A 27,659-nucleotide genomic window follows, 5' to 3' on the forward strand; every position below is an offset into this window, starting at 1 on the left:
ATTTTTTTTTAAATCAACTGTAACCCTAAAATAATTTTTTTTTTAAATCAACTGTAACCCTAAAATAAATTTTTTTTAAAATCAATTGTAACCCTAAAATAATTTTTTTTTTTAAATCAACTGCAACCCTAAAATAATTTTTTTTTAAATCAACTGCCACAAAAAAAAGAAAGTCTCATGAAAACATTTTTTTAAAAAACTGAGTCCGAAACTAGAGATTATATAAAGACATTCAATTTTTATTGCAATAACATAAACGTACGACCATCTTTGCTGCAGTCAATATTCACAAACACTGATGAGGTAGAAATGCTGCAAGAATTATCTAGGGATATAATCACAGACATTCACAATGGTCAGCACCATAATCACAGGCAGATTGTGCACGCATTTGGCCAGAGCGGAAGACATTTTTTATATAGTAAGTCCAAAGCCTTTCATCATCTGAAGAAAAAAGAAGAAAATTGGTTTGATTTATTTTCATTTGTGTTGAAGATTTTTTTAAGTTGGTGATCATGTAACAATATGCATCTCATCTGTACATTTAATAAAATGTGATAACTTTGTGTGTTATGTTTCTGCATTTTTTAAATGAAGATCAATAATTGGATTATTTAGATTACTGTTCTTATCATGATACATAGAGATATTGAAAAGTCGGAGAAGTATAATCAGATTCTTGATTTTTTTCATTTTGTGATTTTTTTTAAATCAATATTTTATTCTAAATAGCCAGTGTCACCACGTTCCTTAAAACAATGAATTTAATTTCTTTCAGAAAATACTTTATCCAACTCTGAATATTGTAAAAATGGAAATATTGTATTATACTGACCTAAATATCAGCATCACATTACAATACTTGTCATTTGGTCTGTTACTGTACATTGATTCTATTAGGGAGATTGAACGCTTTTGTGTAATAAAAGCATTTTTATATATATATATATATAAACCCATAATTGTTATGTTCTGTCATTTTTGCCGATTGTGTGCTTCACTTGGTTATTCAATGACGATGCTGATTTGAATGTAAAATAACATGTCATGTAGGCCGTAAAACCTCATGGCTGACATCTTATTTTTTTATATCATTACTTTACAAAAATGTAGGGATATACTGTTAATTTCGTAGAGTCATAAGATTCTGCACAGAAGACTTCCTCGAAACTAAGTTCACCTGGCTTGTGTCATAAATAGGGCTATGACAAGAGAATATTCTTATCATTGTTTTGGCTCTCGAGTATATATCCGACACAGTTAGACACAGTTAATCAATTGAGAAGCACATCACTCTATCCAAAAACATATGATATTAAATGATACATAGTCGAGAGTCAAAATAATAAAAAGAATATTCTCTTGTCATAGCCCTAGTCATAATACAGGATGCTCATCCAGGATATGTCCTAATATGGGACTCTCATTCAGGACGCATCTTTACAATATAATTATTACTATATTATTTTTAATACCGACAGACACTAATGTTTCATCTTTATAGAAATCATCAGTGCAGGGAGTTACAATTACAGCTGGTCAGGAAATTTGAACTCAGCCACAAAGCCATCTCTGACTCGATTAGCAAGGAACAAACCACCCAGTCAATGTTAACCGCAAAAAATACAGTTGAAATTAACATTTATATTAATGTCATTTGATGGCTAGAGTGATCTTATGATTTTAATATCATATCTTATGATTTTAATATCATGATCCGCATATGCAAGCTTAAGTAACCGACTTTAATTTCAACTTAGAGTGCTCAACAATAAGAACTGGGTTCTTAAACGGTGTGTGTGTGTGTGTGTGTGTGTGTGTGTGTGTGTGTGTGTGTGTGTGTGTGTGTGTGTGTGTGTGTGTGCGTGTGTGTGTGTGTGTGTGTGTAAAAATAATTGTTATTATTTATTTAAAAGAATATTATTGTTATAAAAAGTCTTTTTAATAAAATAAAGTTGAGTCCTGAGCGCAAAATCCAACAATCCGATTTCCTATTGTCGAATATCCTCTGTTTACTGTTTCTGCCTGCTGATTTGGCATTTAAAAGTATTTAACTTCTCTCAATTCCTGTGTTAATTTCTGGTAGCCTGGATGGAGAATACTAACCTACAAAGCCAAGGGTAACTTGTAACAAGATTCGAATCACCAGACTAACAGTAATTGTTACTCCTACATGGTGTAAGCATCAAACACTAGTGTCTGCAGGGATAAAAATAATTGTTAATATTTATTTAAATATATTATTTATGGTTTTTATATATATATATATATATATATATATATATATATGAGGTTAAATGTATTCAAGAGTGATAACTAGGGCTATGACAAGAGAATATTCTTGTCATTATTTTGACTCTCGTGTATATATCAGTTAATATCTTACATGTTTTTAGATAGAGTGATGTGGTTCTTAATTGATTAATTGTGTCTAACTGTGTCGGATATACACCCGAGAGTCAAAGCAATGATAAGAATATTCTCCTGTCATAGCCCTAGTGATAACTAATAAATATAATGAGATTATTAAGAGTGCTCAATAAAAGAGCAAGATATATTTTTATTAATATAAACAAATTTACATAGTCACAACACTGGACATGCTAATGTTTCAGATAAATCATAGGTGCCACAGGACTTATGAAGAAGAACCTGAAGTCCTACCTAACTAATATTCCTGGTGAACCAAGTGCAAAAGAGATTCAGACAATTGCACTTAAGGGAACAGCGAGGATACTAAAAAGAGCTCTCGGTTGGTTTCAATAAAAAAGCGGGGCAATGTTGGCAGCTGGTTTGGCTGCCCCATACCCAGCATTACAATCTTCAAAGGAAGAAAAATAAAAAAAAAATTAAAAAAATGTTTCAGATAAATGATCGCTTAAAACCAGAAGTCCTCGTCAGGCAACCTATTAAATGGTTGCTTTCCACAGAAGAAACAAGTTATCAAAATAAAATATTACATCTAATAATATTTTGTAAGACCAATAATCATTGGATTTGCATACCAGTAGATATATTGTGAAGTATATATATATATAAATATATATATATATATATATATATATATATTGTGATGACTTGTTTCTTTTTCTCCCTTTTTCCCGTTTCTTGCTTCCTTAATCTCATCGAATCCCTATAAACTGTCACCAACTGTTAAATAACTTTTTGATGCAATTATGATTAATTTCATATTGTTTGTTTCCTTTAATGCATTATCCTGCAAAATTTATTGTATATTTTACAAACTTCTTCCCTCTGATGAGAAGAATTGTATTCTTCGAAACTCCATGGAATAAGGTTTTTCTTGTTTATTTGTATTCTTTGTTGGATAATTAAAATTTTGTATTTCTTCCTTAGATTTATAAGGTTTTTTGAAAATTTGAATAAATTTTCAATAAAAAGATTTTTATTTTATATAATATATATATATATATATATATATAGTGTAACAATTGAATAATTTATCTTTATTCAATTAGAACATTTATTAATGCTTTGTTCTGAAGAGAAGTCATTTTAATGTTAATTTTGTTAAGTGGGGACTCATTAGTAATGAAAACAAAAAGGAAAATATTTGAAACAAAAAACAAACAAACCTAGCACGCAAGGAATCTCCAAAAAGAAGAAAAAGACTGTAAAATCATCTGTAAATAGAAAAAGAAATTCTCACCTGCTCGTAAACTGTCCAAGCCATAGCAGACATCAAACATCGACGAAGAGCTCGAGGCAAAAACCCTCTTTGGAAACCAAGTAATCCATCTCGCTTGAGGAAGAAATGAATAAGTTAAAAAAAAAATAATCAGTAAGTAATGAAAATAAAAAGTCTATGTCTTTGAGTTTCAAAAATTTTTATATATCTTTATTTTTATGTTAACCTATTTGACGTGTTTTCATTAGTTTCTTAATTTTGTAGTCTGAATAAAATGCTCCTACTACTATTACATCATCATCATCATCATCATCATCATCATCATCATCATTTTTTATCATCTTATTTCCAAATTTTTTAAAATAAAAATTGATCATTTGTACTATTTGGATTATTCAGTCTATGGTTATTACAAAAGCCTGTAGCATAATGGATAAAGCAAAATTCAGTTATAAGCAACACTCTTCTGGAGGTTGAAGGTTCAATCCTCACTGCAGGCGATACTAAGTATAAAATTTCAGATTATGTAATACTTCTAACTGGTCATGGCTGACGGAACAAGAGCATGCTACTGTCATGGATTAAATAAAGGGTTTCATTTGAATTCCGTGCAGATTCCAGAACACAACAATAGCCAAAACATTGTGAATATAACGCTCAAGAAGAAAATAATATTCCAAATAATTCAAATAATAAAAAATCATCTTATTTCCCTTGGTTAAGAGTTTAATATTTTCTGGTAGTATGCAATTTCAATCTCGTAGCTTGGATTTATTTTCTTTGGTTTAATTCTTTTCAAATTATATTATCTAAGATCCTTGTTGATGATTTGCATCTAAGTTTTTGAGGGTTATTCCATGTTCTTTCAGTCTTCCACCTCAAGGTATCATATTTTCTTATCCAAAAATCGCTCCTCTCAACATTATGAAACCAACGTAGCATCAGTTTATCAATCTTCTGTATGTTCAGTTTCGCCAACAAACTAGAGTTGATATGTCAAGTCTGTAGCAACAGCAATGATTACAGAGGATCACAGCAGAAGCAACAGCTCACGGTTTACAATTTTTAATCCCTATTTCATTTATAAGCTCAGCACTGATTGATACAAGAATTCAACTTTCCTTCTGGCTTGCCCAGTCATAGGTTATCTGTCAAGAGTAATGAGCATGTAATAGAAATTGATAAAAAGGGTTAACATATGGCTTACTTTCTCTTTCCCAGTTTGAAGACCAAAGCACACTGACTCTTCCCACAGTACTTCTTCCAATCCTAATCTTTTCTTGGGGTACAACCTGCCCTTCCGGGCCACCTGGCTCTGGAGTTTGAACTCAATATGGCTACTATAGCCATACACACACATACATGGTCCTGACTTCAACATTGGTGTATGGAATGCTTTCTTCATATATGAACACTTTTTCTTTCCTTATAAACAAGACATTCATCTTTTCTTCAAAACTAAACATGTTTCTTTTTCCTACTGATGGGGAATTCATTTAACACCACATGAACTTCTTAAGCTTTTGTCATCATTTATACTCATGTACTTTCCTCTTTTATTAACGCGTTAACAAAGATGATTCAATAAAGTTGTTTTAAATGTTAGAATAAAACTTTATCTTACGATTGTTCTATTTGATTTAAACCAATAATGCAGATCCATGAAATATAAAATTAAATTTTATTTTTATTATTAAAATTTATGTAATTAGATTATATATTTGTGTTATATTTTATTACAAAAGATAAAAAAAGAAGTTGTCTTTTCTTTCAATAAAGCATCAAAAAATGCTTGAAAAACTTACTTCCGGTTTTGCAAAATAGCAACAAAAATACAAGCAAACACCATGAAATGTCCACCAAAAATGAATGAATTAGCAGAATAGAATTTCAAAACGAACTATTGAATATAATAAACATTTTAGGATTCAGAAAAATATACTTTTCCAAAGCAAATGAAAACGTATAAAAATGATAACAATTCAAAAATATTGACAGGGGAAGATAAATCTAGGATGCTTTGCAAAATCAATATAATTACATTCCCCCAAAATACAGAACCATTGAAATCAAAATTGTTCTCTTTATTTTGTGTATTTATCCATTTTCCAAAACTAATGAGAAAATTTTCTAGTTGCATCCTTATGTAGGTAAATGAGCAAAGCAAATATTTAAAAGAAACTGGAAAAATGTCATCTTCTTTCATAATGTTCTTCATTAGTCTTTTGGTTAAGAGAATACATGCAAACAATAAAACATATAAAGAGAAAAGGGTTTTAACCCATATATTTTCTTTTCCATATTTTCCTTTACTCCTTAGTCTTCGATTTTTGTTTTTATTCATTGTCATAAAACCATTTAAAAGTTTTACTTCTGTTTTTTGTTGTTTTTTCTTTTTTAATTTATTATCATGAAAAAAAGTGTTTTGAAAAAGGGCAAAAACAAATTGTATGAATATGTTTTTTTTTAAACAAATTCAAAGCATTCACTAAATTATTTATATAATATTTTTTTCTCAACTCCAATACAATTATGAATTCTGTTCTAAATTCCTAATTCAAGTACCAATTCTAATTCTTTTAAAATTTCTTAACATTTAATTAAAGATTCAATGTGTTTTAAAAATGTTCAAATAACTGCACCCTCCCTCATGCAATGTCTGCATATATTTTGCAAAACGTAAAAAAACACACTTGGGAGGAGGGGGTTGTATATTAAAAGAGTAAATCTTTCTAAATATTTTTCTCTAATGTTTTACTTGTAATTGATTGAAAATTGTGAGACAAGATTTGTTTTTTCTTTTAAACAAATCTCATTTGTATTCAGTCGTCGTTAATGCCATTTGAAATTTTCAGAAATGATTAAAAAGAATCGACGATTGGTAAGCAAAATAAAAAAAAACAGTTTAGAAACAGAAGAGTTAATTAAGTTTGTCTCATGTCAAGAATGAGTTTCAACATAATAATGTTACTATTTAGAAAACCATTCTTAACTTTGGAAGGAATTTGTTGATGGGTCTCTGTTAACTAATCTCTATCGTGCCTCTATGTTCATGTTTTTTCCTTACAATTATAAGGATTTGGTTGGTTATTAGATTGATTTGCGTTACTGTAAAAAGAAAAACAAGATGCTACTACTAATAATAATTATAATAAGTAATACTATTAATAATAATAATGGCAAATAGATTAACACCTGTAGCTAAATTATTCCTCAAAAATGAGATTATTTAGATGATTACATGGCAAAAAGAAAAAAAAAAGTTATTTTAGAATTTCGAGTAGGAAAGCAGTTTTACACATAAATTTAACATAAAATGAAAATAATTTCCAGCCCATTCTAACTTTTTTAATCTTGTTCAATCGCTCAAAAATCGAAACAAAATACTCGTAAAACATAACATTTTCAATCGATTGTTTTATTTAATGTGTTTCAACCAGCAAACTTTAATTTTTGATTTTGAGCAGTTATCAAGGGTCCTTGTGAAGAGCTTATAGACAGCCATTTTTTTTTTTTAATTCTAATTGAACAGAGTGAGCACTAAGTTTGTTTGGAGCTAAAAACATGCTTTAAAATAAGTTTAAACACAAATAAACTTATCCAGGTAGGTAGAGTCTTGCCTTTGGTAACACTTATTTGTTGTATAGTTGTTTCTCACCTATTTTATGTTCGGTTAGTTATGGTAACAAATGTTCGAATCTCATTCTTCTTGGGGGGGGGGAGTCTAAGTTTAAATGTAAGTATAATTTATTTTTTAATTTGGAAAACTTCTAAAGGTGTTTTCCCTTTATGTATTTTATCAAAGATTTTGATAAACTCATCAGGACATTTTTATCTATATTTTTCACTATTGTCCAAAGCGAAGAAGTACCATACATTATTTCAGAAGAAACCAATGACAGACAAGGACAGTGTCCAGACAGCGCCAACGAAATTGAAAAACTTTGTCCAGAGGATATTAAATCTTTTAATATTGAATATGAACTCTCTGAAATGTTTAGCAAATATATGTGCAAAAAGGTTTACAAAAAAATATTTATTAAATGGAATAAATAAGATTCTGAGAATCAATATTAAATCTGGGAGTTGGATTTATAACCCATTCCATGGCCATCAAATGTTGTAAATGAACAACTTCTAATAAATAAATAAATTTGTGTTTGTTTTATTTTTTCTAAAAAAAAATAAAAGAATCATTTTGGAATCAGAAATCAGGCTCAAATTTTACTGATATATATATATATATATATATATATATATATATATATATATATATATATATATATATATATATATCACTACTTTATTACTCATATATATGCAAAGGGGGTGAATGTCATTCATCTGGTAGGATTCTCCATCCCCAGCTAAAACAAAATAATAATAAAATTGAAAACGAAAAATAGGGATTTTTTTTTTTTGGTGAGGATTATCATTTTCATGAAAGGAACAATTAAAACTTCATTCTTGTGAAGTGCATGGATCATTACTAGAGCTAGGACAACTGCATATTCTTTTCATTGTTTTGACTCTCGAGTGTGTAGCCGTTGATATCTTATATGTTTTTATATAGAGTGATGTGGTTCTTGGTTGATTAACTGTTTCTAATTGTGTTGGATATATACTCGAGAGTCAAAACAAGGATAAGAATATTCTCTTGTCACATATGTACACATGTTAAGAAAATTTGTAAAACACAGCTTATAAACAAAACATTGGCAGAGAATTTGTAAAACATTGGCAGAGAATTTGTAAAACATTGGCAGAGAATTTGTAAAACATTGGCAGAGAATTTGTAAAACACAGCTTATAAACAAAAAATTGGCAGAGAATATGTACACATGTTAAGAAAATTTGTAAAACACAGCTTATAAACAAAACATTGGCAGAGAATTTGTAAAACATTGGCAGAGAATTTGTAAAACATTGGCAGAGAATTTGTAAAACATTGGCAGAGAATTTGTAAAACACAGCTTATAAACAAAAAATTGGCAGAGAATATGTACACATGTTAAGAAAATTTGTAAAACACAGCTTATAAACAAAACATTGGCAGAGAATTTGTAAAACATTGGTGAGGATTATCATTTTCATGAAAGGAACAATTAAAACTTCATTCTTGTGAAGTGCATGGATCATTACTAGAGCTAGGACAACTGCATATTCTTTTCATTGTTTTGACTCTCGAGTGTGTAGCCGTTGATATCTTATATGTTTTTATATAGAGTGATGTGGTTCTTGGTTGATTAACTGTTTCTAATTGTGTTGGATATATACTCGAGAGTCAAAACAAGGATAAGAATATTCTCTTGTCACAGCCCTAATCATTACTTTCACAAAAGTTTGAAATTGCAGGTTGTATACACCTTATCTGAAGATATTGGAATGAAGTTTCATTTGAATAAATGTACAAAATGTTCCATGAGAGCTGGGAACAAAATCCATACTTTGATACTGACATCAAAGATCTAGAAGATCAGTAACAATACAAATATCTTGGCATAGAATGGAACGATTCAATTCAGCATACCAAGATGAGAGAAAAAATTGGCAGAGAATATGTACACATGTTAAGAAAATTTGTAAAACACAGCTTATAAACAAAACATTGGCAGAGAATTTGTAAAACATTGGCAGAGAATTTGTAAAACATTGGCAGAGAATTTGTAAAACACAGCTTATAAACAAAAAATTGGCAGAGAATATGTACACATGTTAAGAAAATTTGTAAAACACAGCTTATAAACAAAACATTGGCAGAGAATTTGTAAAACATTGGCAGAGAATTTGTAAAACATTGGCAGAGAATTTGTAAAACACAGCTTATAAACAAAAAATTGGCAGAGAATATGTACACATGTTAAGAAAATTTGTAAAACACAGCTTATAAACAAAACAAGCCATGCTTGTGATAAGATACAGCTTTGGTATTGTTGACTTACCACAGAAGTACATAAACAGACTAGACACTAAAATGAGAAAAAAGTTGACACCGTACAGAGTAACATACAGAAACTAGTGTCTGCCTAGGCTGTATCTGTATCTGCCCAGAGGAGTAAGAGGTATAGTTATAGGAGATTGACCATCAATATTGTTCCACTGTTTTAAGTACTGAGCAATATCTGATGAACTCCCAGAATCTAAACATCATGATTGTATATATACCTGCTATACAATGCGACACAATGGAGTATGTAAATATCTACACTGGACCATCTGTAAAAAGTTGAATATCAAATAAAGTAGCAAGTCCTGAGAACATATACAAGAGAGAGTAGTTGGAAATAAGTCATATATCATCCACTATGACTATGCAATTCCTACATCTACATAACTAGAAAATGCAGCTATAAAACCTGACATAGTGATATGGGACAAGAAGAAGAAAGAAGCAACCTTGGTAGAAGTTAGTATCCCCAATGATGATGGGTTAAACGGAGTGGGAAAAGAAAATGAAAAGGCAAGGTCTTATGTACAACATGAACATAAATCGGAATCTTAAGATCTTCATCATTCTAGTAATCATAGGAGCATGAAAAAGAATTTCAAAAACAACCTAGCAACTATACTCAGTGTACCAAGTGCAAGAAAGATATAAACAATTGGACTGAAAGGGCTGGTTAGAATCTTAAAAAGATCTCTCGGTTGGAGTGTATGAGATAATGGGTAAATGCCTGGCATCCTACGAGATGCCACATCTCAGCAAGTACGAAATAAGAAAATTGAAAAAAAAAAGTCTTATAAAATTTTTTTTTTTTTTTCAATATTTATTTGAACAGTGCTCAACACACGAGCAGAGCTACATAGTATAAAAATATGCTTATGGAAAGTAAGCTACACATAAATGTTTTGCCTGGTCATTACCCACCCACTAGAAATGAAACAAACTTTTCTATGTAGATTACTTGCAATATATATATTTTCTTAATATTACATATATGCATATTTGTACATATACACTTGTTTAGAAAATGTTACTCATATTGAAATACAGTATTTCATATTGAAGTGTGTCACGTGTTATAATTACTTACTCGGTAGATAAAACCAATGACATCTTTTACATGGGTGTGTTTTTGTGGGTTTAACTGCATGTGAGTTTTCATGACATCAGCTGGTTGTGTGAGGAACGAGGCAAGCAGGCCAGCAACAATGCCGCTGTTAAAGTGAATCAATGGTACGTAGCGATCATCAAATTTATCTGATGTGAAAACAAAAAAATTAATTATAAGAAATTGATCATAAATGAACAACAAATGTCAAATTGACAAAAAACAAGTTATCATAAAAAAAACTTGGGTTTTTCTTTGGTTTGTCTGTTTTATGGCATATAAACTATATTTTTTTCAAGATTATTTAAGAACTTTAATCCTTCTTTTATTAGGGAGATCACAAACATCACATGCACACACACGCACACACACACACACACACACACACACATACACAGATCTTAAGATTTATACAATGGTTAAAGCGATAAGTTAAATTTTCTTATAATATAAGCGACGCCTTCTCTGTATGTTTACTTTTGAATTTTTTCAAGGGAGATAATTGTATAAAAACATACCTTTTTGTTATGGTGGAATTACCTGCATTATCTACAAATGAACTGATCCATACATAATAAATACCCGAAGACAAGGCATTAATGGAGGGGTCGATTTCTGGTGAACCAACCGAAAATGTTCATCGGCTAGACAAACAACTCACACTTTTGTATGTTCTTGTTAATATATTTTGCTATTCTATTCCCGTGTTCTGTTTTCCTTGTTCACCCCATTCATCTGGCATTCTGCTACAATTGGGAGTACATACCAGTCAGGGTTTCAACTTCGACAATCAGTCTAGCAGGGACTGAGTGATTTCAGGGACTTTTTAGCTGTTGGATTGAGGCATTCATTCTAGGTAGCTCTAAGAGGTCCACCTTCACAGCTTTCAGGTAGAGCAAGTTTATTACTTGTTGTCTGAGATGCCTTTTCTTTAGAGGCACTAGCTTTATTTTGCCCACCTTCTGACCTTGTATCACATCTTCCCATGGTGGGAGAGAGGTAAATATCTACCTTTCTCAATATAAATTTTATAGATTGAGTAGAACTTTAAACACACAAACATTACACACATATACACAGACACAGTGAGTTTTATATAGAGAGATAAATACAGTCGTTAAGATAAGTTAAATCTTATTACTATAGATAGTTGACCAAGTGTGTTTTCAACAGCCAGCTACACTAACTAATGAGAGGAACCGGTTTTGAACTAATGAGAAGACACTGAATACATTCGAATATATTTTTGCCAAAACTAAATATAACTTGAGATTTTTTAATGGAGAAAAATATTCTTCTGAAATTAATTTAACTTGCATTTTTTTTTATTACTCTTATTCACCGAAAACAAGAGATATTGCCATTTCAACATAAGAGGCTACCATTTGGGAGAATATCCACAGAGGCACTATGTAGGAAGTTGAGTAGCAAGATGTCTGTTAGCATTACATTTAAATTTCTGCATGTCAGTACAGTCAGGAAAGCAGGAGACCAGGAGGGATTCCAAAGTCTAGCAGTTTGAAGAAAGAAACTATTAGAGTAGAAAGCTTTCCATCACCTAGAAATTTCAACAGTGAAGGGCTTGGTATTTACTGCTCATCAGGTTAGTCGGAGAGTCAAGGGGACATAAGTGCTATGAGTTCATCAGAGCACATTCCGTTAAAATACTTGTAAAACAGGCACAGAGATGCAACATTATGATGACGAGACAGGGGTTGGAGCTTAGTTGATAGGGCATGATCTATTAGGTTGAACCCTATCTAAATGTGAAAGACTAGCAGTAGATACACAAACCCAGATGTGTTAACAATACTCCGTGCATGGGCGAATGGTAATATGTTATATTGTTTTGTTTACATTTAATAAAGTGTGGGGTTTTGAATGATACCTTATACAGTGTCATGCTAAACTCATTCTTTTCAGCAGCTAATAAAATTCAAGTTCTGAAAATATGTTTGGTTTTAAATAAGCAATTTTTATAAAAACCTTTTTTCTTTTTGAAAATTTAGTGAACGATTCAAAAACTTTCATCCATAATTAACATTTGTTATTTATAGGAATTATGGTCTTATAATAATCCTAGACAGGAGTGCAGAAATACCTGGTTTAGAACTCAGGCATCTTGATATGATGAACTCACAGGCCTTGTAAAGTCATCTATCTAGGAGAAGTAAAAACTGTGCTACCGACCTTCACGCGTCATGGCAGCAAACTACTGGAGGAGGGAGGGCTCCTTAGTCCTGATTGCAACTTTAACAAGTTATTTCTTTTGCAAACCTACATTTCTTAAAAAGTAGGTAGGCTCTGCCTATCACTTGACTTTCATACTCCTTTGTTTATTAGCCAGGAACAAAGGTAGAATGAGAGGGACTGCCAGTGCTTGGCCTTGTACACTGATTAATACAAGGAAAGCCATTAACTATTTCTTTCTTTCTCCCATTTCTTTCTTCCTCCTAACTCTTAACAGACATCTTGCTGCTGAACTCCTTACAGTCCTCTGTTAGATACAATCTCAAGTAGCAGCCCCTTTTAATATGCCTTGTTTGGGGTGAAAAGGAGTAAAAAAAAAATTCTCACATATCTGGCAGAAATTTAGATGAAAAGAAATAATACAATTTTATTTTAAATTAAAGTTTTAACAGAAATAAATATAAATCTAGAAAAAGTCAATTTCTTTAGATATAACCTTCAATTTTATTGAAATTATACAATTAAAAAGAAAAAATGTAATATCAAACTATTTGTGAGTGGATGTTATATGTTCGGGATTCTATGTTTGTGACAATCAAGTTAGCTAGTATGAATTTTGACAAAGGTCACAGTGAGTGCATGATAACCCAGATCTGTAAAACAGAAGCATTTTTAAGGTTGAATTAAAGATAGGCGATGTAAAGTTCAGGTGGTGGTCAACAGGTCAAATGGTAAACAAAACAGGAGTTGAACGATAATGAATGACATCATGTTTTTCAAGCTGGGAGAAAACTAAGGTTTTTCAAATCGGTTTCTTCATGGAAGCCAAGTGAATGAGGCACTGCCAATAATGTAGACAACTCAATAATCTCAGCAGAATGTTATCTTGATGTCTGTACACCTGCATCACTCATTCTACTAAGTTATCTTAGCTAATTGTTTACTTTTTGCTAAAAAGCAAAAAGTAAACAATTAGCTAAGATAACTCTCTGAGTCTGTTCTCTCCAAATGAAACCTTGAAGAAAACTCAGTGAACATCTCCTTGTGTCCTCTTTCTTTATGAAAAAATCTAATAAATAAAAAGAGACACTGTATAAACACCCCACATATATGTATAAAAACTTTTATTTGTTATTGAAAATGTTATAACACATATGCAGAAATTTCATTGATAAAAGGGAAAATATATCCAGTGAACACAGTTAAAATTTGCTTCTTTGCATATTGGAAATTAAGACTACCATTATGCATTGATGTTATGTAATCGCCAGGTAATGCCAGGTAGAAAGCATTTATTCAGTTATCGGTTTATCTATCCATCTATCTATCTAATTGTCTATCTTGCAAAGTAAACAATAGATTGAATCCTGGGAAACGATTAGTGAGCGGGACGCAGGTGCAGAAAAGGTCAAAGGGTCATGCTGTGACATGAATCAAACTCTGTGACTGATCAAATTGCACTAGAAGGTATACAAACTGGGGGACTGGATTTGACGTGTCAGGGTTCCGGTTTGAAGAAGCTGAGTTAATTTCAGTGAGTTCTTCTACGATGCCAAAGAGACAAGATGTATTAAACAGGCTCTCCACAAGAGGACGACGGTTTCCAAATGGAATCGCAAGCCAAAGATTGTCATTCACTCCAATTTCTGCTGTGACAAAATGCCTAAGGAGTGAATAAAGATATATATAAAAACATACAGCATCTTGGGTTCCTGTCTTGAAGCGTCTTTGTTAAACAGGTTCCAGCTTCACCAAGATGTTAGTGATTAAGGCACCAGCAAAAGACAGTTATTATTCTATGTTCTGACACATGCGCACCAATACTCAGTGACAAATAAGCGCACTGTTAAAACAGACTTATACACTAGACAATCACGGACCATAAAAGAGAGTGAAATAAGGCTGTTAAAAACAAACAATTAAATTAATAAATAAAAGAGTAAATACGTCAACAAGTAACGTAATAAGTAACAAACAAACATTAATAAGTAACAGACCTCATTACATAATATGGTATTAAGAGATACCAGAAACAAAGAACGCCTGCAAAAAATCCAGCACAAATTGTAAATATATGTATATCTCTTCATTTTTTTATTTCTTTTCTTTTTACCCATTGTTTAGTTTTGCAAGTGAATTCTAAAACATTATAAATTCTGCTAAAAATATTTCTTGTAATTCCTTGGATTTTATGTTTATGAATTGAAAATCAAATATTAGATGTTTATGCAATTTATAGTTCAAATTTTGATGAAATTTCACCAACAGAAAGGAAAATATTGCTAAAAATATTTCCCATAATTCCTTGTTCTTATGCCTATAAAACAAACAGATTTTCTACAGAGACGATAGTTTAACACTAATACAGAAACATCAAGAAAGAGTGAAACTTACCATACGGTAAAACGGATCTAATTTCTGAATAAAACATAAAATAAAGCGCAGAAAAAGGAACATCGCGTGCAATTGTTGGTGCAAGGCCACTAAACAAACCTGAAACGGAAAAAGAAATGATAGACAGGAAAAAATAAAAATAATAAAATTGAAAATGTAATTATTTTATGTTTTGAACTGTTAGGTATGGTTTTTTTCCTATTCGTGAAGTTATAGATCATGTGATGATGAAGCAGTCTCCCATCAATTGATCAAACAATTAATATATTTATGGAAATTAAGCCACACAGAGTTGTCTGCATTTCATCCCTCCTTTACTTTGATATTAAGTACTGTTGATGTAACTACTGAAAATTTATACACAATGTATTATATTTATAATATTATCCATGTTTATATGAAATAATATGTACATTATATATATCTCTAATACTATATAAAAAGAACTTTGTCTGCATGTGTGTCTTTGTGAGTTCATTCCCTATGAACTTGAAAATGACTGGGCCGATTTTAATAAAATTTCACACAAAGATATTTTATGTGCCTAGCAGTGTTCTTAGTAAGGTTCTGAAAGAAGAAACGGGTAATTTTGACCAAAGTTAACACCTTACACAACCTAACATCACATATGCATTTGAGAAGTTTTATTACCACACAAGCCAAAAGGTCAGACATATAAAATCAACAGTATGTTCTTTTATCTGACAGGGATACGTTTCAAATGAATGTTTCTGTTTAAAGCACACTTCTATCATCATACTTGACTTTTTCATTTTAAGCTTAAATTTAAGTCGTTATCACCACACAAACAGTAAGGCCATGCATGACAGAGGGCTGTTTGAAATGAATGTTTCTTTTAGAGCACAATTGAAGTATGATACTTGGCTTTTGCATTTTAAACTTTAATTCAAATCATTACATATAAAAAATAATTTTATAAAATCAACAGTGGGTTCTCTATAGTGCAATATAAACTGCAATGTATTTTGAACTAAGTCACTGCAAGAGGCATGTAAAGCTTCCTCCCGGTGTACCGCGATGGGTCCCCAACTAGAACAGGCAATCAGTCAATTTAATTAAAAATGGTCGCTTTCACCGATTTTGATGACAATAAAAATATGGGAGCGTGAAACATTCGTTGATCATCATTTAATCCCGGCCAACATAAGATCATCTTGCTAGTATATATATTTAAAACTAACAAAAACAATAGAAAATAAACAAATTAATTTATTAAATAAACATGAATATACATAAAAGATCACACATATATGTATGTATATATATATATATATATATATGTATATATATATGTGCATATATGTATGCACACATATATATTTATATATAAATTAACATAAAAAAAAACACTAACCTAGTTTTAAAACAGATCAAGAAACTAAATAGAGCACACACAAAGGAACAGTTCAACCAGAGGTCAAATAGGCCTTTGTCCGATAAATACATGCTCATTGGCTGATAGGAAGGGCGCGGTGGATACTAGAAAGCTGATTGGCTAACTAAAATCTCAATAGAAGATAAGCATATAAAAACGACAAACAACCACAGAATTTGCGCATAAGCCTGAAGTGTCCTAGAGTGGATGAAACGCGGAATATTCAGTGTAGCTTAATCGCCATATATATTTTATAAATATATATATATATATATATATATATATATATATATATATATATATATATATATATATATAAGAATAACAGTATAGTTATATTCCAACATGCAAATATTTATTTTTCATGCAAAACAGTTTCTCCAGCATATTAAAATTTCGGTACATTTTTTACAGATCCGTTTCATTATGCAGAAACAAACAGTTATCAAGTTATCATTATGTCAATACTGTCTCTTTTCATACATCTACTCTACAGAAAAATGAGAAATTCATTGCTTAGATAGAAAAAAATGCATTACAATATAATGCTACAAGAAGAAAAGCTCATAGAAGACTCAACCTCTATTGCTATATTTAACATACATTGAGTTTCTAAAAAGGATTGGTATACACAAAGAGTGAAATATAATTGAAGAAAACATATTTTACCAAAACAACATAATACATATTAATTAGCTATGTGAGTCAAATTTAAGACAGCAGCTTGATAACATTCCAACATAGTGTCAGACTTGGGAGTTTCTCTGATTTGAATCTTTAAAGGGAGTTTTGTGTTTTTGAGCGGTTGTTCTTCACGTCTTTCTTAAACACCTTTCTTCCTTTTGATTTTGTTTTAGAATGTGTTTGATTTTTTTTTATTAATATTTGATCAGCTCTAAAAAGCAGCCAAATAAACTAAACATAATATTTTTCGTAATGAATTGCAAAACGTGTGTAAGGCTGTAAAAGAAGAAAATATAGCTATTTTTTGTGAAGGTAGGGGGATAAAATGCAGTTTTACAATCTCCCTCTGTATGGTAATATTTACACAATATAAAAAACTAATAATAATAATAATTTGGCCTATGTTGCCTAAAATATATATTCCATAATTAATAATGCTAGGGCCGCTGCGAAAAAGGTAGGCTCTCTCTACCGTGCTAGAAAACTACTGACACCTGAAAGTATCCTGTACCTCTATAAGGCCACCATTCGCCCATGTATGGAGTATTGTTGTCACATTTGGGCTGGTGCATCTGCTGCTAGTCTCTCGCTCCTAGACAAGGTTCAAAAGAGAGTCGCCAATCTGATAGGCCCTGAACTGGCATCTAAGCCTTAGCCTCTGTCCCATCGACAAAACGTTGCATCCCTCTGCCTGTTCTACAAGTATTTTAATGGTGAATGCTTTGACGAACTGCAGACACTTGTGCCCCCACGACGTAGACACCCTTGACAAACCCAACAGGCAGCTAAATCCCACCCCCACACAGTAGAGATCCTTAGATGTAAAAGATATTTCTACTCCAGTAGTTTCTTCCCCAGAACCGCTAGACTCTGGAATTCAATTCCAGGTCCCTGCTTCCCTAACCGTACTGACATGCAGAAATTCAAGTGTCAAGTGAACTGACATCTTGCTGCCCAAATCCCAACATAGTGCCCCAGTAGTTGCTGCCCCTGATAGTAGCCCCCTACACCAAAGCGGCAATTTGCCTTGTTTGGGGTGAAAATGTAATAAAAAAATTTTTTTTTTTCAAACATATTAGTTTAAGAGTTTATATATTATTGATGCTAATTAAATTTTCATACCTCATTTATTTTAAACAGTCTTTTGGGGGTAGGGAGAGAGAGAAGATTCATACCTCCTAAATGGTAAAGTTTACAAAAAATAATATGCTCACATTACTGTGTTGTTTAGAATATATATTCCATAATTCATAATTCATATTAGTTTGGGTGTGAATCCTATACATAGAAATATATTTATATAAACACGTACCTAACTTTATGTAGAGAAGCACGTATATATTATACGTACGTATTGTACTTATGACGATGTGACAAAAATGTTGGCTGATATTTCTCAAATAGATGAATTGTTCACTTACCAGCTTTACCTTCTGTTGAATAAATCACAAATAAACTACGAGATATGCTCTTGTAGTTGTACATGCCACTCTGCAAAATAAACGTTGAAAAAATGTTATAATGTTTTTTTTAAATTGTTTTACTTATTTATGCCAATTTACTTTTGGACAAAGAAAAATCAATGAAATAACTCTTTTTTTCCACAGGAAAGTTGACAGTTTTTTTCATACATATTTTATTTTAAAATTCAGTCAACGCTTCTATCACAGAAAACACAACTGGTTTTCATATCATGTACACCAAGCATTCTCTTCCGGCATTTCAAAATAAAACTGCACACAAACCAACACGCAGACTCTTTACTAACTGCTTTTTTTTTTCAATGTAACATCATGTTGAGAAAAAAAAAAGAAAAAATGTGTAAGATTCTGAAGGTAGTGTAGATCGCTGAAATATTAATTTAAAACAAATAAGTATTTGTTTATTTTCATAATATTGTGTTGTAATTTGGCTTCTAAACGTATACTTCATAGATATTTTTTTTGTTTTGAAAAATTGTTTTTTTTTAATAAACTTAAGATTGTAAAGAATATAATCAATGAAACAATTTTTTTACGGATATTTTATTGCTCTTTACGTTCTTTTACTGGTGCAGCTTTTAAACTGCACAAACACCAACTAGGTTACAGTTAGTTTAAGATTAGGTTATGTAAAAATAAAAAATGCCTAGGGTGTGTTTGGTTTAAAAGCTATAAAAGTTTTGTTTTTTTTGTTGTTGCAGCAATTATTTTTTTTTTGTCTTTTTCAAAAATGTTAGCATACACATAGGAAAAAAGATTTTGGCGTTCCTGTTGTGTATTGTCACTAGTAAGCCCTCCTTCTCTGCATATCCTTTGAAGACCCATAGTTGTTGTCTGCTTATTGAGCCTTCTGCTTGGCTGAGCATTTTGGCATATTTTGGCTGTTTATGTAAACAGCTAGAAGATGCCAAACAAAAAATCGGTTTTGTCTAGTTTAACAGCTGTAGCAGTACCAAAATATGACATATGAAAACTTTGAAAAATATAGATCACAACAACCATTCTTACAAGCATAGCTTTATGAAAATGCAACTTTTAGAATTATTGAAAGCCTAAATAACCTGCAATGTTTCTGCATGAAACAGTGAGTATCAAAAAGCTGACAAACGAAGGCATGAAGGAAAAAACAGTACAAAACGGAAAGTAATAAATACTCTAACAGAACATTGAGAATATTTGTATATGCCTCTATGTAGTGTTTAGGAGAGATGGAGAATATTTTATGGAAATCGCTCCAAACAAAGCAGGAAGTCACTTAATGTAAAGAGCTAAAAAAGATATGACTTCAAGGTCAAAAACTGACCAATGATAAATGTTATATGGATAGATTTGACCTAGAAGACAGCAATTTTTTTCTCTTTGTCAAAAAACACCAATAGAATGTAAGGACTAAAAGACAAAATAAGAGAAGCAAGAGTTGCAAGTCTACTTAATCCCTAAACACTAATAAAAATGCATCAAATTACAACATTGAATAAAAAATCTGATTCAAAATAAAAATAAAGAAAATGTTAAATTAAGTCCACTATATAGTGTTAATAATAATATTCATCTTGCTTGAAAAAATTAATTTTATTCATGAAAGAGATGAAGCATTTTATGAAAATGCTGTTCGTAAACAAATATTTTTGAAAAGTCTTCAAGATTAATAAAATATTTTATGTTAATCGTGTAATTGATTTAAATTTTTTTTTTTTCATATCATAAAAAAAAATGTGTATTTCTTAAAAGTTACTATTTTTTAAATATATGAGAATATTTAAATATAAAAAATTATTTGTTAAATAAATGTAAATGATATATAAGAAAATAAAAATCTTGTTCCAAATGTGAAAACAATGTTTTTAATCTAAGTTATCATTGCTTATCAAGACCTGGGAGCCACTCAAGAATAAGAGTTTTAACTCTTATTCTTGAATTAGATGATAATCATCACCACAAAAATATTGGGAATAATGAGTGGAATGGACAGTTAAATACTCAAGAGGAAATGATTATCTAAAATAAGTATTTGTTTATATTAGACTTTAAGGTGACTATGTTGTAGTCGGTTGGGAAGCAGCCTCATGGTATTTTATTTCACAGATGAGATGTTCTAAGAAAGAAACTTTTGTTTGTGTCCAGAATTCTTATAATAAGAACAAAAATAAAGAAATATCTGTACGATGTACATACCCATATCATATTCCAAAAATCATATAAATTGATCAAGTAGTTTTATTTTTAAATCAGAAAATCAAATTTTACAAACATTGAAGGAATGACGGTCGCACCCGATATTTTGAAAAAATTCTCAGAAAACAAAGGAGATAACTCAACAATAATTCAAAACTTGCAAGATTTATGTTGCAATGCCTACAAATTCTGCCTAATCGCTTCAAAATGATTTACTTTACAAAAATAAAACTATGTGATTAATTTATACGATTTTTGGAATATGATATTTTTCACTTTGTCATTGACACATACATCATATAGATTTTTCTTTACTTTAATTCTGGACAAGAAGTGAAACTTTGTTCATGAAAATTCTGTTTGATTTCTGATACAGAGAGATAGAAAGGAAAGTGCTTTACTGTGGTTGTAGCTAGATGAATTCTTGCTGTGAATGTTTTATGGGTGAGAGGGGCTAGGAATTAGCATAACGACACAAGAGAGTGATTTTAGCAACAACTTTTGTATGCAAAAGAGGCTGGAAAGTCAATTTTAGCATTTTCTAAATTCAATTAAACGTGTTACAAAAAAACAGTGTAGTAATATTGGATTTGGGCAAATAAAAATAAGGTTAAAATTGGAAAATTCCATGTAACGTAAAAAGAGAAGAAAATTTCCCAATAACGTTTAAGTTAGAGGTTTGAGCTATATGTACAGAAATTGACGTCATCAAAGGACATACGTTGCAGAGAAACAAGATCGGTTTGGCCTCTCAGGTTTTCGGCATCAAACTGAACGGATGCTTGTTTATGAGGCTTCCAAACTCCTAAAAGGGGTCAAAAGGAGAAGATACAGTTCATCTAGATGTGCTTGCTGTCAAATGCTGAAAATTTAAACTAAACCCCAGAGTGAATAATGGAGTTGTTCTATGCTGTTTCTAAATACTTCCATTATTCCAGTCATAAAGAAAAAAGAAAAAAAACGATCAATATCATTATGACTGCTGAGAGACATCACAACACAACATGTCAACAAGATATTCAGCTGTTTTTCTTCAGTCAATAAAAAGATAACAGGATATATGTTAGATTTGAAAGGATTCCCTAATCAAATTTTACAAAAGGCTTACTAATACTACATAACATTACATCAACAGAGAGTAGAAAGTGAACCTTGGGTTACTTTTGGCAGTCTTGTAACTCCTGCTTTCCTTATTTTGTCCTTTAATCCACATATTGGATAATCGATGTATCTGACAAAGGGGGGAAAATTGCTTTTTTTCTGGGTAAGAATCTATCTGTATAAAATCATAAATAAAATCTATTCATATGACATTTATCATTTGGTTAGGTTTTGATCTTGAAGTAGTATTTCTTAGCTCCTCAAATCAAGTGGCTTCATGTCCTCTCTGGAGCAATTTCCATTAAAAAGATTTCTGTACACCTTTAGCGATGAAAATCTTTCATATTAAAATGTGAAAAAAAAAAACAATCAACTGATAAAGCTTCATAGAAACGCAAGTACTTATCTAAAAGCAACAAAAAATACTTTAGATTTCTGGTCATACTTATATTAATGATCGCATCAAAATAAACCCATTTTTTTCTAGGAACAAAGTGTAGTAACTGTTCTGATGTTAGATGTCACACTTAGTCCATTTTGTTCTCATTCAGTTATTTTTGTTCCAATCCAGAGTTTTCCTTTTTGATAAACTGGATTTTTCTTATATTAAAAACCGAGTTTGTGTCTAACTTTGCTGTCGTAGAGAGGCAAGTAAACAGGAACACCATGAGTTACTTTCCTTGTTAGAGATTATCTCCCTTGGATAATGTTTTAGATAACTATAGAGCGATTCCCACCTAAAAAAGTTATTGCCGCTTTGTAGAAGAGGCATTTTAAACCATTGTAATTCATTTTATGCATATTGTTATTACTTCAACATATCACCGTAATTAATTAATAACTTTTTCTCTCAGATTATTAAAACTTCATTCATATTTTACCGCAATACTCTCACCCATGTTGACCTGAAAACAACCCTCTTTAATCAACAGAAAGGGGGTCATCTTCCATTATAATAATGCTCATCATCACACAATGTGACATCCATTTGTATACATGCATCCACAATGTTACATTTTGATTATCTTTGAGTAGCCCGACAGATAAGCATCTTGGGGTTATGGTCCGAGGAGTGTGAAACTTATTAAGGATCTGCTACTAGAGGTGTTTGCAAAAGTGTCCCCCTACATCATAGAATGGTAATAAAACAAAAACTGTTGGGCATCTATGATTTAAACTTGGTGAACAAGTCAAGCATAGAATGAAATTTATTTTTACAAACTTTGGTTGGATTTTAAAAAGGATTATAAATTTTATTAATGATTCTATTGGTGGCATTTTTGCGTGAGTCATCCTGTACTAAACTATTCTAAGATGAATAAAATTTCATAAACTAAATCACCCTCCGATGTTTTTTTATCATTACAAATAAATTTGACTGTGGCAAAAATAAAACAAGGGAAAACTTACTTCATATCTGGTTTTAAGAACACTTATTGGATGCATGATGGTGGCGGCAGTACCTCGAGCTGCAGCACCAATCAATAGAGATTCTAACGGACTGGGACTAGATGATCTGAAAATAAATTTTAAAAAAAACTAAGAATTATAAAAATATGTGAAATTTTGTTATAGCCATTTAAAATAGATCAAAAGTGACAGGCATATGAAAATGTGAATGGAAGTGCAAGTCAGAGATCTGATGATCATAAAGCTAGATTCAAGTATAATGCAAAATGTAAAACAATAGCTCTCACAAACCTGTCAAACTCAAAATTTCTATTCCAAAAGACTATGACATATTTTTTTTTCCTTTGAAGAAAAAACAATATAGTATATATATATATATATATATATATATATATATATATATATATATATATATATATATATATGTGTGTTTTTAGGAAAAAGAAATCCAGCAAGTGCTCAATTAAAAGGAAAATCCGAAAAATAAGAGTGTATTTATATTTTGTATTTTGTGTACAGAAAGTTGTTAGATGAGACAAGTCATTGGTACCGTCGGTTTCAACCCCGATGATTAGGACCATTTAAGATATCCATATCAAGCTCTCTTCAGCCAATATTCATCTATCTATATGTGTGTGTGTGTGTGTGTGTGTGTGTGTGTGTGTGTGTGTGTGTGTGTGTGTGTGTGTGTATTCAAGCACGTCTGATTGAACACAACAGGGTTATTCTTTTTTGTGATTTTTCTGGATATCTTTTCAACCCATCTTTATGACAAAAGAAAAATGTATATATATATAAATACACCAAGCCTCTGTAGCGAAAATTGTGGTGTGATGGCATTAATCAATTTCTGTGTGCCTAGCTGGTTATCAGGGGTTAGCTGTGTCTAGCCGGTTGCCGTGGGCTAGCTGCATCTAGCTGTGCCTGGCCATGGGCTAGCTGTGTCTGGCCGTGGGCTAGCTGTATCTGGCCGAGTATCGGGGGCTAGCTGTGTGTAGCATGGACTAGCTGTGTCTAGCCGTGTAGTCCCACTGCTGATAAGTATCCGACAAAGACGGATACTACTTCCCTACCCAGTTTGTGATCATGAAATTAGGAGGTATAAGGAAAATTGTGGTGTGATGGCAGTCATGGAGGCAGGCTGCCAAGAGTGGCATGTGCGAACTCAAAACCCAACCGATAAGGCGAGAAATCATCAGGTTTGATCACGTCTTAATTTGCATATTAATGAGAATATAAGGTCAGCGTTAAGTTGAGTTGAATTGAGTTAAGTTCTTGAGAACCAGACTGAACGTGTTAGAGGTGAGAATGCTCGAATGCTGCCAAGAATCCAGTCCAGGTTTTTTTTTTCTATTAGAAGTAAAAAAAAAAACGGCAACAACAACAATTGCTCCTGATGATAATCGGACACACTGATAGAAAGCGTTTGAGTAGAATATGGCTGAACAATAACTTTTGGACGCCATTTTATACAACATGCCAATTGAAATAAAAAAGACCGTTCGAAAAGATATTCAGAAAAATATAAAAAAAGAATAACTTTGTCGTGTTCAATCAGACATGCTTGAATAATGACTTGCTGCCAAAATATACAAATATGTATATATATATATATATATATATATATATACATATAAATGACAGTATATATTTCAAATTTCAAGATGTTGTCCATTTTACCGTTTATTTTTTAAGTATGTTGAAATGTTTAATTCTTGACATCACTTGTTTTGTAGAGCAGAATCATTCATGTAATTATCATGTCAAAGAAAGAAACATGGGCGTGATTACAAAATCCGAAAATCAGAAGAGAAGTTGCAATTGTGATCGTTTTATATATATATATATATATATATATATATATATATATATATATATATATATATATATGTGTGTGTGTGTGTGTGTGTGTGTGGCATCCGTCAGTCGAAACGACTATGGATCAGCGCCGTATTAAGATGTTGCCTGTATGCATCCTTTTGTGTGACTGTAGAGACCAATTCTTGATTTGCATAGTCTGCCACAGCCTTGACATACGAAGGTTGTTATGCAATTTGCCGCTTCGTCCGGCTGTTCCGCCTGTACACTCGCTCTTCTCCTAGCTCTCTTTGCAGCGTTTTCAACATGGAGGGTCCTCTCGCTGATGATAATCCCCTGACGTATCATTTTCCTCCAGGCAGTTCTGTCAGCTGCAGAGGCTTCTCATGTATTCCTGTCCACCGAGAAAGCCTTCATGTCACACTTGCAGACATCCCTGTAGCGAAGATGGGGTCGCCCCCTCTTTCTTGAGCCTGAGGCAAGCTCGCCATAGAGGTCTTTAGGGATGCGCCCATCATCCATCCTGCGCACATGGCCCAGCCAGCGAAGACGTCGCTCATGCAGTAGGGAGTAAATGGATGGGATGCCTGCTCTCTGCAGAACATCAGTATTACTCACTCTGTCCTGCCATGTGATACCAAGTATCCTATGTATACACCTCATATGGAAAACCTGGAGTTTCCTCTCTTGTGTTGAGTATGTAGTCCAGGATTCACTCCCATACAGTAGAACACTGAGGATGCACGCTCTGTAGACGGTCATCTTGGTGGAAGTGGTAAGGTGCCTGTTTTCCCAGACTCTTTTAGTTAGTTTAGAGAGGGTTGTGGATGCCTTTCCAATCCTTTTGTTTAGCTCCACGTCCAATGAGAGGGTGTCTGAAGCAGTGGAGCCTAGATATTGAAACTGGCGTACGACCTCTAGTGGTGTGCCTTGGATTGTGATGCTGGGTGGGGAGGCGGTTGCTTGTCCCATGACTTGGGTTTTCTTCTGGCTGATGGTGAGACCGAACAGGCTGCAAGCATTAGCAAACCTGTCCATCAGTCTTTGAAGACCATCTTCCTGATGCGATGCTATAGCTGCATCATCGGCAAACAGCATGTCTCTTATCTAAACTGTCCTGGTCTTTGTCCTGGAGTGGAGTCTGGCGATATTGAAGAGACCACCATCTGACCTGGAGTGCAAGCAGATACCATCCGTTGTGTTCTTGAAAGCATGCTTCAGGAGTAGGGAGAAGAAGATGCCGAAGAGTGTTGGGGCCACAACCCTGTTTGACACCACTCCTCACCCCGAACTCAGCAGACATGCCACCGTTTAATTGCACAGTGCTCCTCATGCCATCATGAAAGGATCTTATGATGCTGAGGAGTTTTGGTGGGCATCCAATCAGTGGGAGAATTTTGAATAGTCCATCTCTGCTCACGAGATTGAATGCCTTGGTCAGGTCTATGAAGGCAACATACAGAGGCTGGTTTTGCTCTCTGCACTTCTCTTGCAGTTGGCGTAGGGAGAAGATCATATCGATTGTTGATCTCTCTGAACGAAAGCCGCATTGAGATTCTGGGTAGATTCGGTCGGCAAGAACGTGTAGTCGCAGTAATACTATATGTGCGAATAGCTTGCCAACGAAGCTCAACAATGAGATACCGCGGTAGTTGTTGCAGTCAGCGCGGTCCCCTTTGTGTTTGTAGATATTTGCGTCTCTCATGCCCTGAGGCACTGAGCCTTCTCTCCAACACTGTATCAGAAGACTATGGAGGGGCTCAAGCAGGCTAGCCTTTCCACTTTTTAAGACCTCTGCTGGAATATAGTCCTTTCCTGAGGCTTTTCCTGATGGCAGTCTGTCTATTGCCCAGGATAGTTCTTCTATGGAAGGCTCCTCATCGAGCTCATGCATCAGCGGTAGACGATCAATGGCATTCAGGGCAGACTGATGTACCATGTTTTCCCTGGAGTAAAGCTCGGAGTAGTGTTCAACCCATCTGTCTAGCTGTTTAACTTTGTTCACCCGATTTAAACTTCAATGAAGCAGTTTTATTAATTATGGGTCCTGTAGCTCTCCTGATCCCGTTATACATATTTTTTATATTTCCTGTATCAGCTGCATGCTGGATAGACTTGGAGAGCTCCATCCAGTAGTTGTTTGCAACTTCTCTTACAGCCTTTTGAACTGCCCTTTTGGAAAGCCTCAGTGCAGCCAGCGATGTAGGAGATAGGTTGGCCTTGTATGAGAGCAAGGACAAACGCTTTGCCTCTATCAGAGGGTTGAGGGTAGCAGAGTTGGCATCATACCAGTCATTGCGCTTGCTACC

The 27,659-nt window shown here is 32.7% G+C and overlaps 1 protein-coding gene across 1 annotated transcript in view; it reads right to left on the minus strand.

The window, feature by feature from the left end:
- Positions 1 to 218: 218 nt before the first annotated feature.
- LOC145279702 (mitochondrial glycine transporter A-like) overlaps positions 219 to 27,659 on the minus strand; it is a 58,055-nt gene continuing 30,614 nt past the window's right edge. The window contains exons 5-10 of the mRNA XM_080130982.1: positions 23,533 to 23,638; positions 18,787 to 18,856; positions 15,286 to 15,384; positions 10,684 to 10,850; positions 3,671 to 3,763; positions 219 to 444 (exon numbers count right to left, since the gene is read on the minus strand). Of these exons, the coding sequence (XP_079987108.1) occupies positions 415 to 444; positions 3,671 to 3,763; positions 10,684 to 10,850; positions 15,286 to 15,384; positions 18,787 to 18,856; positions 23,533 to 23,638 (565 nt within the window). The 3' untranslated portion in view covers positions 219 to 414. The remainder of the gene's footprint in view (positions 445 to 3,670; positions 3,764 to 10,683; positions 10,851 to 15,285; positions 15,385 to 18,786; positions 18,857 to 23,532; positions 23,639 to 27,659) is intronic.

The sequence above is a fragment of the Euprymna scolopes genome, chromosome 7 (genome assembly GCF_053919585.1).
Source record: "Euprymna scolopes isolate OS-2025 chromosome 7, ASM5391958v1, whole genome shotgun sequence".
In the NCBI taxonomy this organism is placed as follows: Eukaryota; Metazoa; Mollusca; class Cephalopoda; order Sepiida; family Sepiolidae; genus Euprymna; species Euprymna scolopes.